A 16,079-nucleotide genomic window follows, 5' to 3' on the forward strand; every position below is an offset into this window, starting at 1 on the left:
GTTAAAAAGAGCTGCATTAATTTTAATTAAGAATGTGGTGTTCTTCACGGTACCTTCCAAAGTTGTCCAAATTTTACACATTTTTTATGTCCTCTGAAATGGAGAGACTCCCCAGCAGGGTCTGAGGAAGGTAAAGGTTTATGGGAATATGTGCATAAGAGGAAGGATGTGAGTAGTTCTTTTAATGTGCTTTTTTCCTTCTTGACCTTTAGCAAGCCTGACTTTCATCTACTCTGAGAGGGAAGAAAGCAGTGACAATGAATCAGTCTTCTCAGGTCTTTTGTGATAGCAGACTCTGAAAAGCTGTATATGGTGAAGAATCTCTCTGCAGTCTGTATATGGCTGAGGTTACTACCAGACATAGTCTTGTCTGTTTCAAGACAAGACAGAAATTAGATGAGCCCTAAGAGTATTTTCAGTTATGAAGCTTTCTCTTAAGGAGGAGTTCCATTAATTTAACTGAAACAACTCACTGGATTAGAATAAGCTGTAAATAAACTGGTGTTAGTTTTTAATTCCACATGCTGTGTTCGCACACATTGAAATTCTGCTGTGACATATCCAATATTTAAGAGCTTCAGAGGATAATTTTTCAAAGAGTTTTATCAAGCCATTAGCTGGTGAGTAAATTTTAATATCATGATTTAAGATAAAGAATAATTGAAAAGGTTTCAGAAAGGTGTTTTTATTTTTTTCATCAGGATTTCTTCCGGCACTTACCTCATTGGATCCAACAGCACACAGCCATGAATGATGCCGGTAATTTTCTGATTGAAACATGTGATGAGACCATTTCCAGAGACCTTAAACAGCAGCTTCTCTTACTAAATGGAAGATGGAGAGAACTGTTCATGCAAGTTAAACAGGTATGTGGTTTTGCTGTTGTTACTTCTAGATATTTACTTTGTCATTTCCATTTCCCCCACAAGCAAGTCAGCTTACTAAAGTGCCTAACTGTTCATCATTATTTAAATTAGAAAGGAATCCCTGACAGCGGTTTATCTTATTGGGGATTTCCTTTGTTCATATTTTTGTTTATACAGCTTTTATTTTTGTACATTTACAGCTAGTATAAGCAGTAGTTTTTCCTTATTGTCTCCTGTCTGGATCTTTGATTGGGTTTACATAGCTATTGTTATTGTAAAAACTCTGTAAACCTAAACAGTGAAAATGGTGAAAGTGAACATTTTTACCACTCTTTAATGAATGTTGCATTCAATTACTCTACTGGGACCACAAGCAGGTACAATGCAAGATAATTAACTAAATGTTTTCCCCAAATTCATCAGACATAACTTTTTTCTTGTATATATGGAGGCACTGATAAAAAATGAAAAAAATTCCTTTTATTTCATGGAAGAGATTCAAGAGATTGGAAAAGAGTTGTTGTTTCTATATTTGCTTTTTAAAAAACAAAGATGTGAGCTAAATTACACCTAAAATACACAGAAGTATTTCATGCCTCATAAACAAGTAATATCTTTGCTGTAGTCAATATACATCTAATGATATTTTCCTCTTCCAGTGATTTTAAATAGCAGATCTTGAAGCATTTGAAGATGGTGAAACAGTTTTCTTTACTGGCATGATTATCTCCATTGCTGTTAAATGGAAAAGCAAATAATGATTACCCCTTTTTTACTGTAACTTTTCCAAACCGTTGACTAGAATATTCTCAAGCCTTAGTTGCTGATGTTAGGGTGATTCACTGTGGAAGCAGTGATGCCCAGGATGTAAATGTCTCTTCCTCTATTTATAAAGTTTCTTTCATGTACTAGCTATATGGTTTTCTCACTGGCTTTTTACCATTTCTGTCTTACAGCTCTTTCCACTTTCTAAGAGCTGTGTGTCCCTTTCCTCAAGCTGGCAGTCCTTTACTGAAATTTCCCTTACCCTTCAGCTTTTCTAGGCTTTTTCTGTTCTATTGTCTTTGCTGAATTTTCAAAATTGATACTGTAGACAATGAGGAATTAATTGAGTTGTTGATTCTGGGTTAGGAACAAAAGAGAGTCTGGCATTCTCTTTGTATTCTACATTTTCTTAGTATGCTCGAGCAGATGAACTGGACAAAATGAAGAAGGAATACTTGGATGGTGTTACCCATTTGACAGCTTTTATTGATGGAAGCAATAGGAAATTTTCAGTCCCTGTAGAAGTGTCCTTCCTTGACATCAAAACATTTGTACAAGATTTAGAAGTAAGTTTCTTCCTTCCATTCCTTTCTCCTAATAAGAGAAAATCTTGTAACTATCTAATTCTGATAGCATAAAATTATTTTAGAGTACATTTCCATTATTTTTTATTTTTTTTTTTAACAGTGGTGCTTTTGTTGTATCATTTCTGGTATAGCTAATATAAACAATTGTATTCTATGAGTAGTATTTCTAAGCACATTTCCAAAACACTGTCTCACTGGGTATTTTTTTCTGTGTAGCTTCAAATACATTCAGGTGAGCCAATGATACCTTTTGATACAGTTTTTGTCCATTTGAATTGTGATCCAGTGTTAACTGAAATTAGCGATAAAAACTATTAATAATTAGAATATCTATCTTTTTATCTCTTGAGAACAGACTGGTATCTCCCATGAATGCACAAATGCTATTGTTGAAATACTTTTTGAAATGCTTGTTTCAGAATATTAAGCAGAAACTGCCTGCAATGGAAGCTCAGTACAAAGTGGTTACAAGAACAATGCAGCTTCTTACGAAAGAAGTTTCCCAAGAGGAAGCAAATGACATGCTTGGAACTTTGACAAGGATTAAAGAGCAGCTGAGCAAGGTTGCAGAATACTTTTTCTACTACATATGTTGTTAGCTGTTAAATGAATAAATTCCCCTGCATAAGTGCTCGCATACATGCATTTGAGCAAATACATAGTTATAGATTATAGGAACAATAGATTCAGGGTGGGGAACATGTTACTTCTTTAAGACTACCATCTTTAATACTCTTTAATTTAGGAAGTAATACCTGATCAGGATTGCTAAATCTTAAAAGAGTTAGGTAGCGACTTTATAAACCCACATGAAGAGGAAGCTGCTATTTATTGAATTTTGCAATGTTTTTAATAATTATTTTTCTTGAAAATGGTTGAAAGGTTAAGGAGTATTCCTGTGCCCTGCTGTATGAATGCCAGCATCTGCTGTCTCCACTGGAAGAACTGGAGAAACAAATCACGCATTTCTATGAATCTCTTGAAAAAGTCAATGAAATAATTTCTATCCTGGATCCTGAAGCACAGCCTACAACTGTTCTTAAACAAAAAGCGCAAGTAAGTTTCAAAAGCATCTTGCAAAGATCTGCTGCCTCTGAGTATTTACAGTTTGCTTTCTAGTAATTTGCTTTGCAACTCAGTAACCTGAGTAAATGTTACTTCATATTCATACAACAAGCATAGCCTATGTGTAATGTAATCAGAATTTCAATAGCTGATATGAAAGGTTAATTTGTTGAAAACAAAACTACCTGAGAGGATTGCATATATGTCTTTTTTTATAGATAGCTAGAGCTCTATTTAGGTATAGGACTCTGCATAATGAGAAAATTGTGTGATCTGTGCTATTCCATATAATATTTTGTGTAGTCTATTTGTTGTGGTGCTTTGAGCTTCTCCCTTTTGTTCTTATTGTCAAAAAATACCTTCCTGTTATTTTGCCAAATTTTTCTCTCCTTTGCTCCAGGCCAGGGTGGATATATGTTTTTTTCTTTCAGGATTTGGTAGCTTATCAAGAAAACTGCAAGAAGGATTTGACCCTTATTGAGAGAAATAGTCAGAGTATCCTGCAGCGTGTGGCTTCGAGTGAATTGTTACGGCATTTCCATCAGACAACATTTCAGAAGAAAGTTACACAAATTCAGATTACTTTTCAGGTAATTATGTCATACCTCAGTGCATAGTTTTGAAAGCTTCTTTATGCAATTGATCCATTGTACCATATCTCTATTTCATCACACTGCAGCTACTGTCATAGAGAGCTCTTCTCTGTAGTGTCAAGTTATTAACTAAGGATTTGTCTACATTAGGCGATGATGGTCAGGGGACTGATGGTCATGTTCTCCATGCAGTTATTTAGAGGTGTGACTGTCTCAGAGGAACCCAGGATTTAACGAGAATTTTCACACATCTCATCCTCCTTTGGAAAAACGGAGTCTGAAATCCACCTGTTAGGGCTGTAATAGTGTTTGTTTCTCCTGACTTTGTTACTTTGGCTAATTACTTGCTCTTATATTCTTATAATTCTCCTTTCACACAAAGCATGAAAGATGGAAACTTTTTCAAATGCTACCATTGCTGGGCTTTGTATTTCCTCAGAAAATGCAGTGGATTGTGAATATAGAAAGTTGCAAATACTTGCATTTGTTAATGAAAAGATATGTAATTTGGGCTATAATCCTGCTTACCTGTAGAGCTGTGTGTTGTTACTAGCCAAGATGATATTTTCAGGGCTATTCAGCCCCATTCTAGCCTCCCTCTAAAATGAAATTTATTATCTTGGAGTCAGATCTCCAGATATTGGGTTCTATTAGATTTGTTTCAGGCAATTATTGTTCAGTATAAAACTCTAATCTGAATTTTAAGCTACAGAAAATCATCTATCAGTAAAGACCTGTCTCTAAAATGTGGTATTTTGTGGGTTTTACTTAAGGATCAGTGGAATTTTGCAATTATTTACAATTTACAGAATGTTTAAGTTTAGCTTACAATAACAGAAGCAGATACAGTTGTAGCTTGGTAATTTTACCATGTTAAACAATAAGCATTCTGGTTTTATAAAGATGGATGGTGATTTATCTTTTTGTGTTAGAAAATAGGCCTACAAAACATAGCCTAACCATACAAAATGTGGCATAACCAGAGTTAAAATATTTATGGATCTGGAAACAAGCATTTTCTCATGTAAGGAATACACTCCTATATCATTCTGCTGTTCTACACAATTTTTTAATCAGGAAACTTTAAAAAGACATAGGAAGATATGTAAGTTGAGAACTACAGATTTGATTAGCTCACTGGTTAAAATCATTACAATTCCTTACACTTGTGTTTGTAATCAGTGGGGATGGCAAAGTATGTTTTTAATAAGCAGTGCTGGAATTACCTTTCTGCACTTGAACTGGTGAACTGTTAGTTTCTCCTAGTTAATTTTGTTATTTGCTTGTGGAATTATAACTACTGGATAATTCATTTCACTGGGGCAGGATAATGAAGAACTGTGAATAAGGTTGCAAAACAAGACGATTCAATAGTAGCAACTTAGCCACAAAATTTGCTGTCTTTTAAGTGGCTTTCTGCCTGGTTTCTTAAATGGTCCACTAGTGTGATAATTGTACAAACCTCCTCCAGGTCAGAGGACCTGCAGCATGGAACTGGTTGAATCCATAGGTCAAATCACCTTCATGTACATTCATGTAGGAGAAGGTAGTCTGCTACTAGGAAAAATTGAATGGCAAGCTTTTAGCCATACCAGGTGCTTTAGATTTGAAAGCAGGCTTTAGGAAAAAAACTCTAGTCAAATGGCAGAGCCATTCTGAAGGTATCAGAGCCACCTGTATTAGATCACTACCCATTTTCAGTTGAATGAAGGGTGACATTAGCACAAGCCTTAGTATAAGTATTAAAAATGGGGAAAATGGGATCATGAAAATGAGAAACATTTGTGGATGGCATATATTTGAAAGAGTGACACCAATGGCATGCATTTTTTGTCAGATCATGGTAAAAGAGCAAGTAAAAATCAGTATGAAAGTGGCAGCTCATTTTCTTTGCTTATAACTCAGAATATGGTCAGGAAAGCTGGTGACTGGAGAAAAAACATAGAAGCAAATAGCCGTTTGATGAAGAAATTTGAGGAATCTAGAGCAGAACTGGAAAAAGTAATACAGATTGCCAATTGTTGCTTGAAAGAAAAAGGAAATCCTGAAGAACTTCTCAGGAAGCATAGCGTGAGTAAATTCTCTGACCTTCCTCATGGAAATCTCTGAGTGCATGACATACAAATGAAAAGACAACTTGATTTTAAAACTGATGTGGGTTTCTTTCACATATAGAAGTTACATAGATCAGGTCAAACTAATGTTGAGATTGAAAAGCGAAAGGGAAAAAACGTCACCCCTCTTATTGGTGAACGTAAGAAACCAGAAGGTGAAGAGAGAAGAATCCCTAGAGATAAAGATCAGCTTTGCAAGTAGAGCCATTGGGAGTGAGGACACTATATTTTGCCAGTCTCATGCTTCCACTGCTTTTTTTTATTATTCATTTTCCAGATCAGTATCTGTGTCTGTATTATAACCATTACTTATGCATGTAGCTTTAAGAGGTATTCTTGTTAAAATACCATCTCAGTGTAGTGGCTGAGAATAAATTGATTTGCTGGACTTTAAATAGGTAGAAATAGCCCTTTCCTAGCTCAAACTTCAGTTCTTCAGTGCAGCAGAAGTAACAGAGTGTACTAGGGAACTTCATTTTGGCCTGTTACCCAATAGTGGCTGAGAATAAATTGATTTGCTGGACTTTAAATAGGTAGAAATAGCCCTTTCCTAGCTCAAACTTCAGTTCTTCAGTGCAGCAGAAGTAACAGAGTGTACTAGGGAACTTCATTTTGGCCTGTTACCCTATTGGTAACCAGCTTCATTTTCTCACCTCCTCACTTCTCACCTCAACTTCAGGAATTCTTCAACCAGTTGGATCAGAGGGTCCTAAATGCCTTTCTGAAAGCATGCGATGAACTTACTGACATCCTCCCAGAACAAGAGCAGCACAACCTGCAGGAAGCTGTGAGAAAACTCCATAGGCAGTGGAAGGTTAGTGACATTGAATGGTATCTCTGGAAGTTCTAATTATTAACTTTGGAATGTTTCTGCATGACCTGTATTTTGAAAAAAAACAAGGTAAATAAAAAGTGTGTTGTATTATTTAGCTTCCTGTGCAACTGGGAGGAAAAGAAAAAAGTAAAAAAGTATTTTACAACATTAGGTACAGTTGCTCCTAAAAAATATCCCCTTGAGAAAGCACTGTCAAGTGATCAAAAGTGAGAAATGTGAATTAATTATGAAACTTTAATTTCTTTCCCTACAAGCAGCCATACATAATGACACCTGTGTTAAGAACATTTGCTGAGAATATGTCCTAGATTTATTTATGCTGATGTTGGATGATTTCCGTTACGTTACCAATCTTAATAAAAGAAATAAAAAAAGAAATAAAATTAAATAAATTTGTAAGAAATCAGGGTATCACTTTTAATTGTGACTTCAGCCAAAGACTCTAACAACTGAACAAACACTGCCCATATACTATGGAAATTTTTGCCTGCTATGCATGTTGCAGGTCAAAGCTGGTGTTCTGGATAAGCATTTTCTCACTAGCATGCAAACAGGAAGCTTTGGAAGCAGTTGTGACTATAGTTTCACTATTATTGTTTGCTTTATTATTTTATAGAGGAAATATTTGGTATATCTTGCCAATAATCAAAATGTCTCTGTAATGTGCATGTGTATGCTGGTGCCAAAACCTTATATCTAAGAGATACTGGAGTCAGAGTTGATTATTTACTTAAAAGAATACAGAGAACCCCCACATCTGTCTATGCATATATACGTTTATTTTCTTTATTAAGAGGTTTTAGATAATTTATTTGTAGTAACTTCACACTGAAGTGATGGGAGTAGTGTTTTATCTCTGTGTTTGTTTATTGCCCATCTGGGTGCATAGGATCTTCAAACAGAAGCCCCATATCATTTGATCCACTTGAAGATTGAAGCACAGAAAACCAAGTTCCTTGTCACAGTGGAGGAGTGCAGAGCTGAACTAGCTCGACAGAACAAGGTGTTATCAAGAGAAGGCAATGAAAGGATGATTGAGGAACACATGGTACGAATTACATGCCACCACGTGGGCATTTACAGAAATACATTTCAATGTCAGTAATAAACAGAGGGTCTAACCAACTCCTAATCCATCAAAAACTCTGTGCATTGCTAAATCATATCAATACTTGGGGCCTTTAAAAAATTTTTTGATTTGGGCTTAATACAATTTATAACAAATATCTAGATATGTTTGGGGTTTCTGCCAGTTAGTATTTTATTGTGTTTTCTGCTTTGTCTCTGGTCAGTTGTTCTTTGGTGACAAGGGACCTTACCACCTGTGTGAGAAAAGGCTACAACGGATTGAAGAACTGTGCCAAAAACTGCCAGTTACTGATCCAAGGAGGGCTACACTGGAAAGCGGCCAAAGAATCCTGAAGGAGCTCAAATCCCAGATAAACAACACATACATAAGGCTAACAGAGCACTCGGACACCTGGAAGAGCTATAGGAAAAGGTTTCAGCTTAATTGCTAGCTGGGTCTTGTAGAGACTTATGCATGGGTCACTTCTCTAAATGTCATCATAGATCAGTACCACATAAAGAATGATGATACTTTATTGTCAGCTTCAAGTAGAAAACTGTAATTCCTGTAGTAATTCCACAAATTATAGTGGGTTTTCAGCGTTTTTTGAGGGTGTTTTTTTCTTTTTTGCTTAAACTTAAAAGGTTACCATTTGGTGGTGGCATTTTTTGTCTTTTCTTGTTTTGCATGATGTGATGTTTTATTTCAGATTTTCTGAATTGGCAAGTTGGATTTCATCAACAGAAAGAGAGCTAAAGAAGATAAAGGAAAGTGTCAATGATACTGCCAAATACAAGCAATGTCAAGCATCCGTGGGGGTGAGCCCTTGGCTTATCTTCTAACAAAGCTACGGTCATCGCTACTGGGACTCTAGATTAAACTGTATTCTGAAACAGTGCAACTGTTTTACTATGGAGTCCATAGTAGCTCTGCTGATTCATGGTATTCTTAAAAACATTTCCAGGAGAATGTTCCACACTGCAGCGAATCGTGACCTAAGTTCCTATTTTTTAATAATGGAAGATCCCCTTACCTGTGTATTCAGAACATCAAAAATACAGAAGCAGATACATTACTTGCCTGCTGCATGCACAGTTAAAAGTGCTGTGCAAAGAAAAGTGAAAATTTCCAGACTGGGGGTTTTTGAAGGATCAAGTTGTTGTCTTACACATATGGAAATCTCCCATAATAAAAATTCTCTTCTATGGGAGTACAACAGGAGAGGCAAAGATACTCCATGTATTTTACCAATCACTGTTGCATTGGTGACTGGTAACAGAAATGGTAGAACAGTTGAAGATTGAGTCTTTCAATTAGTTTTAGGCAATAATATATTGTGTCATTTGGGACCTAGCGTAACCCTTCTTTCTTTCTTTTATTTCACATACTAAGAGCAGAAATGCTGCACATACTGTAGGACATTGTGTGAAAGTTATGAGCAGGTTGACTGTGCAAAGAAACAATTCTGCTTCAAAAAATATGATTTATTCATGCAGTTTCAGGGCTGGCAACTTCTTGCCAGCACTGGCACAAAGATATAAATGAAATACTGAGTGAAACGAGGTGGGGAAGAGCTATTTAAATAGGGAAAACATACAAACAAAAGCTACCACATGAAATTTTGTGTTTGGGAATGTCAGCATTTAGGATTTAAATGGTAACTGAGAAATTTGGTCAAATATCTATACTTGGTATCTACCATCTTTCTATCTACAGACAAAAATGTTAATTTGTAGGGAAAAAATGCTCTACTACTACTACCTATTAATAGTCTAATAAGTAGTAGTGGAGTAAAGCTTCTAGCCTTTGACTGGAACAGAATCAGATAGGGTATCTAAATAGAAAAATACTACATTTCTAGTGTTTTAAAGATAAAAACAAAGATAGTATGTTTACACTACTAATCTTTGAACTGATACTATGAATGCCACTGTTATATTTTGTTTAATTGAAGAAAATGCCTTTTGATTCTCTCATAGGAAATTAGGAATCATATTAAGAAGCAAGGAGAAAATCACAGCTGGCTGAAATCTAGACTTGCTGTTTTGGCCACAGCATGTCCTGATTTGGAGGCCAAAGAGACGGAGGATGAGCTTTGTAAACTTTCCAGTGACTTCAAGGGACTCATAGATTTGCTGACTGAGGTACAGTATGAGGGACACAAAAACTCTTCATTTACAGTGTCACATGAAATTACATCAATTGTGACTTCACAGGCATAAGTTCCCTGCTGTGTTTTTTTAATTAAAATGCAAGGATTCAGCAATGAAAAACTTGTTTGTACTCCCTGGGTAGCAAAGCCTTGAGAATAACCGGCAAAAAATACTGACATTATTATAATGGAGTTTTTGCCTTTGCAGGATTGGAAAGCATCATGGTAAATATTTCTGAAATCAAAATGTCAATATTTTTAGAAGCGAAAGGTAGTTTTCTAGAACAAGTTCATACTGAACATTGTCAAAACTATCATGTACATCATCTACTGGATATATAATTTGACTTTAATCTTCATTTATGTATCTTTTATGTTGAATTAATAAAGGAACTACTGTGAGGTAGTTTCAAATCATTAAGGATGTCTGTCATGCACTGAATTTGCAGGAAGAGGCTGCAGTTCTCTGAGGTCTGAATGATGAGGATAAAGGAGATCAGCATGGAGAAAGACTTCAGACTTCAAATTCCATTCTTAATGTCATTTCTTGTGGAGTCTTGTAGGTGCTCCAAATAATTTATTTTCCATGTATTTTTTGAACCTTCTCTAAACATCCATGGTATGAAAATTGTGTTTGGAAAGTCGGGGCACTCAATGTTCTGATTTCCAGGTGACTGCAAAAAATTTAAGATCCTATCTTTTCTTTTTATTTTTTTATTGTTTTCTTTTGTTTTGCTATCTTAAAATAGTTTTGGGTTTTATTACCTCTAAAAGTCAGAACTAAGGAGAACACAAGTTCATGAAGATAAAAAAAGATGATAAGAGCTAGAATCTAAACTTGTTTTGAATCTAAATGGCACTTTAAAGTTAAGAGCCTGCTGAATCTTAGAAGTCTGGATACTCTTTGCAGCTAAATTTACAGCTTAATCAGATGGATGAAACTGTTTGGACAAGGATTGATGATGGGTATTTCCAGAGTTCAGCAGTGTTTTCTGGAGAGTAATGACTAAACATTTACAAAACAGGAAGGAGAATGGTTAGGATCTGAATGACTTTCCAAAGTGAATATAGACAAAGGAGAGAGGGAGGGAGGGAGGGAGGTAGGGAGGGAGGGAAGGAAGGGAGGAAGGGAGGAAGTGAGGAAGTAAGGAAGGGAGGAAGGGAGGAAGGAAGCAAGGAAGCAAGGAAGCAAGGAAGGAAGGAAGGAAGGAAGGAAGGAAGGAAGGAAGGAAGGAAGGAAGGAAGGAAAGGAGTTTCTCAGTTCTAGAATACTTTCTGATTAAAACTTTAAACACAGGAACTGGCTGAGAAACAGAACCTGTACTAAGAATCAGCTGCAAGTAGTTAGAATCTTACAAAGGGGGAAGGACTTTCTGATATGTTGAATATACATATCTTTTTCATCAGAAATTTCTGCAAACTGGATATTTTACCACATGCATATTGTGGTCCATAAAATTAGGGTAACAGGGCATTTTAATATAATTGTGATTCACCAGTGTTTTGCTCTAGAGGGTCCGAAAGGTAACAAGATTTTTTGTGAGTTTGGTAGCGCAGGTGTTTCAGAATCTGGGTCAGCTTGTAAAGGTGAGGACAGCATGTATTTTCTAAGTGATCACTAATATGTGGCTGTCACAGACAACCATGTGGCAGTGTAATAGGGAGTACATCTAAACAAAACAAAGATCTCCTAGGTCACATCACATTTTAAATCTACAGTCACTCTTTCACTGTAAATCTAAAGGTGTCAAGAATGCTGGAGACAAAATTGATTTGAATTTATATAATTTACTATATTTTTTAAATGTGCTCTTAAAATACAGAGCCTTTCAATATGGAATTATTAAACTTATTTGTAATCGTAGGTAGAAAAGACTGTAGGCACTGTTGGAGACTGTGTCCAGTACAAAGAAGAAGTTAAAAGTGCAATTGAGGAATTAATCAGCAATTCAAAAGAAGCCCAAGCAGAGGCTGAAAAGATCCTGGATACAGAAAGTTTATTACAAGCTCAGCAACTGCTGCTTCATCATCAGGTAAGAAATTATTCATGTCCATATCCATTTTTATTTTTTTTTAAGATAGAATTTATGTAATTACAAAATTTTGTTATGTTTGTTAAGGTAGCACTTTTTATTTAAGCTTTAAATAGTTATAAAGGAAACAGTCTCATGTGGCCTAGTATTGATTTCTTATAACAAAAAAATACTTAGTATTTTTAAAATGTTAATGCTCAAAGATGAGCTTGTTTTTCAGTTTTTATTGAATATTCTTTTATTGACACTGTTTTTTTGGACACAGAACACCTGAAAACCAAGCTTCATTTACTTGAAATTTGTGTGTCAGATTTGCTCATGGTAAATTGGTTCCAATCCTGGGTTTGGAAACTTCTTTACTTCAGCAGCTTTGATGTAGCCCCAACTCTAAATGCAGGAGGGAAGATGTACCTCTAGTCTTATCTCCTCCTGTAGGTAGCTTCTGCAGTAAAAGGTGGGCCTCCAGTCTGTAGGAGCAGAACAGGAGTGTTTTTATGCACTGATAATAGATTAAGTCATCTACAGGCTACAGTAATATAGATCATATGGGTTGTGTACAGCAAGAATCATGGGGTTAAACATGGGAAATAAATTAACTCTGTGTCCTGCTCAATGCTAGGAAGAATAATTTACTGTCAATGTTTAGGCATTATATAAGTGTTTTATATTAACACCTGTTTCTGTAAGGTCAGACATGTTTAACTCTGACCAAGCAGTACTGTGTCTTGCCCATGTATTATCTAAACTCTTTGGTGTTTGTAAAGGCTACTGTATGTGTTAAGGCTTCAATTTGTTCTTTCAATACTCTACATTCCTTATCCGACCTTACAAGAGATAATAGGAATGGTTAACTTCTGATTGAGTTCTTAGACTCTTCTTCTTTTTTGCTATGGAGTCTGTTAAGGTAAAAACAGACTTAGACAAGGACCTGAAGATACCAGAGTAGGATTGAGCAGGCAGCTGTGAGCTTATCTAGCAAGGCTGGCAATGAGTTGGGCATGTTAGGAAAAGAGATGTGACATTGTCTTAGGAGTTTCTGATAGTGCTACAAAGCAAAATGTGTTAAGGGAAGAGTTACACAATTTAGCCATCCCCCTAATGCTCTCTAATAAAGGCTGATATATCGATTTGTGAATCTGAAGCTACAGCCTGTGCCTCAAAGAGTGGAGAGTGGACCTGGAGGCTTCCAGGCAGTCATAAGGAATACATTCACCTGTGGTTACTGGTGCAGTTACTTGAGTGTTGTGGCTTTCTGAAAGACTGCTTTGGATAAATGGCCATACTGTCTCATAAATGGCCACAAAAGGTGTACATACATTTTGGAACCCAAGGCATGTACTTGATGAGTGCATAAGACTGTCAAGAATACTTGCCACAGTTCATCTCTTTGTTGCTCTCATTACATATACCTGCAGAAGGAGAAAATGGTTTCATTATGCTAGTTTCCCAAAGACACTGAAAAGTCTAATAATTCCTGTTGGATCAACCCTTTTAGCAAAGGACAAGGAGACTCCGTGCAAAGAGGCAAGATGTGCAAAAACAGATTTCCCAAGCTAAACAGTTGCAAATTGATGGTGGGCTGCCCAGCACAATGCAAGAGGATTTACAAAAGTTAGAAGGAACGCTGGAGAACATGCAACAGACCATGGAGAAACGTGAAGAGCAACTTCAGGTGGGTCTTTTACAAATGGAAATAATAAACCATGCTTTCTTATTTTTTTTTTCAACATAGTAGAAAAAGATCAAACAAAACAAAACAACCAACACATCTTTTAATGTGAAAAGTCTGAACTCACTTTCTCACCTCTGAATATTGTTCCTTGGGTTTTCATGATCAGTACCTTCATAAAAAATTCTTGAAGCTGCTCAGTTAATAAAGAAACAGTATTTTATTGTGTTTAAAACTCCCAAATGTTCAGTCATAACAGATATTTTAAATAATATATGTGTGACTTAATTTTTAGATGGGCTGTCTCCCTGATTACTAAAGGTGACATTGTCTTTTAATTGAGAGCCCTTAGGCTATTGGATTAATAATACTTGATGTTCTGCAAGTATAATCCTCACAAGTACTGTGTGAGATACATGCTGTCATCCTAAATTTAAAGAAGAAAAAAAGAAAAATTCACAGAGAAATCAAATGGATTGCTCCAGGTTGCATAACTAATCACTAACTGAACTGGGATGAGAATTTATAGCTCCTTGCACCCATATCTGAGTTGTCCTTTACATTTCTCTAAGCAGAATGGCAATCCAGCTGCCCACTATTCCAAGCAAATGTTTAAAGTCATCAAAACTATTTCCCATGATAAATACAAAATGAAAAACAATCAATACAGCTCATGTAACTTGTTAATGTAAGGATTTGTCATAGAAATATTTTTTTCCCCAAAGGAATTACAAATGAAGTCATAACTTAGGTGTTTTACTTCAGAATCAAGAAAATACTTTTTTATTCTTGTGACTGATGATTAAATGCTGCATGTTAATCAAAATTCTACATTATGAGAAAAGAAATAGATTCCAATGTCTGTTTCCTATGAGCTGAGATTTTCTTCTACCATTTTGCTGTAATTTATTGCGTTAGAGAACTTGAAGATACTTTTGGATATCATTGACTACCTGTCACCATAAGTACTGGCATTTATTACTTCAGAACTTCTTTTAGGACATTTGAATATAAGACTTGAATATTTCTGGCACCTTTTTTGCACAGTGAAGCATGAATCAGTTAAAATTCAAGGGAAAAGTTTCCTTTTATTGGGTTCACAACAGCTTAATCTGTTGAGTAGATGGCATTTCAGGTGAAATTGTTTTATTTTATGCCAGTTTTTTATATTTTTTCCTTCTTCAGTAACTTACAGTTCTTCTTTTTTTCTCCTCTTTGATATTTTTGTCTTTTTATTCCTGTTTTGGTTTTGTTTATTTGTTTTTGTAGGTCACCATAAATAAATGGGAGCAGTTTGAAAGAGATAAAGAAACAGTAGTAAAATATCTCAATCAAGCAAGCTCTGCACTTGAACGTATCTTAAACTTTAGCAGTTTAGAGAGCCTCTCCTCAGAACTGGATCAGACAAAGGTATTCACTGTGTGAAATACAGGAAGTAAGATATCTATCTTTCTGCCTTGCTTGTTAACATATAGTGAACATACTGCCTTCAGTCTTTGCATGGATTCCCATTAATGCTGATGCGAGTTGCATATACAGAGGAGAGACTGCATAAACTGTTTATAGGTAAAAAGTTATTTTATGAAAATACGAAGAATTATTCAAGATCTGCGTCTGAAGCACACGTATGGAAGTTAAAACGACTCTGAGGACTTCCCATTTTATTCTCAGTAATCATCTATATTAGTAAATTAAAAAGTGTCAAGCACTGGCATATCAACATCAATAGAGTGCTCTTTGACAAGGTTACATGGACTGTCTATCACTTTTTTTGCCCTGGGAGGAAAAGGAGAGGTTTCTACAACATGGACATGAGCCATAACTTATCACTTGTCCTTAGTAACACAGAATTATCCTGCCCATTTTATTTACTAATGTAGAAGTAATTATAGTGATTTGCTTTCCTAAGTGCCATGCATTTCACTCTGATTTACCATTTGATTAATCTGATACTAAATGCTACATATCTTGGTTATGCTTATCCATTGTTTAGGTTTAGGGTTTGTGGCAGAAAATAGTTCCTAAACAAAGTGAGAGTTCAAGCTACAAGATACTGCACAATCCTCTCTGTAATGGGTAAGATCTAAAGATTAAATAAAGATGCATATAATCCACAATTCACCAATAAATTTATTGAAAAGCTACAGAATAAATGGATTGGTTGAGCTTAAAACTTTTGGACATGCAGTTTCCCTTGCTAAATTTTCTTCAAGCTAGTTTGCTTGAATAAACATTTCTTAACTGCAGCATGAAAGTAACTTTCTTCAGATACTGTTTTTATGTGTCTACACATTTGAAACATGTATGTAGGAAACACACATTTTTTCCAAG

General features: G+C 35.6%; 1 protein-coding gene across 1 annotated transcript in view; it reads left to right on the forward strand.

Moving 5' to 3' along the window:
• The window catches only part of SYNE1 (spectrin repeat containing nuclear envelope protein 1), a 243,720-nt gene that overhangs the window by 39,123 nt on the left and 188,518 nt on the right, over positions 1 to 16,079 (forward strand). The window contains exons 18-31 of the mRNA XM_034060451.1: positions 702 to 866; positions 2,045 to 2,197; positions 2,638 to 2,781; positions 3,101 to 3,274; positions 3,715 to 3,873; positions 5,782 to 5,946; positions 6,670 to 6,804; positions 7,715 to 7,873; positions 8,118 to 8,326; positions 8,604 to 8,712; positions 9,874 to 10,038; positions 11,912 to 12,079; positions 13,575 to 13,751; positions 15,018 to 15,158. Coding sequence (XP_033916342.1) covers positions 702 to 866; positions 2,045 to 2,197; positions 2,638 to 2,781; positions 3,101 to 3,274; positions 3,715 to 3,873; positions 5,782 to 5,946; positions 6,670 to 6,804; positions 7,715 to 7,873; positions 8,118 to 8,326; positions 8,604 to 8,712; positions 9,874 to 10,038; positions 11,912 to 12,079; positions 13,575 to 13,751; positions 15,018 to 15,158 — 2,223 coding nt within the window. The remainder of the gene's footprint in view (positions 1 to 701; positions 867 to 2,044; positions 2,198 to 2,637; positions 2,782 to 3,100; positions 3,275 to 3,714; positions 3,874 to 5,781; positions 5,947 to 6,669; positions 6,805 to 7,714; positions 7,874 to 8,117; positions 8,327 to 8,603; positions 8,713 to 9,873; positions 10,039 to 11,911; positions 12,080 to 13,574; positions 13,752 to 15,017; positions 15,159 to 16,079) is intronic.

This window comes from Melopsittacus undulatus, chromosome 3 (genome assembly GCF_012275295.1).
Source record: "Melopsittacus undulatus isolate bMelUnd1 chromosome 3, bMelUnd1.mat.Z, whole genome shotgun sequence".
Lineage (NCBI taxonomy): Eukaryota > Metazoa > Chordata > Aves > Psittaciformes > Psittaculidae > Melopsittacus > Melopsittacus undulatus.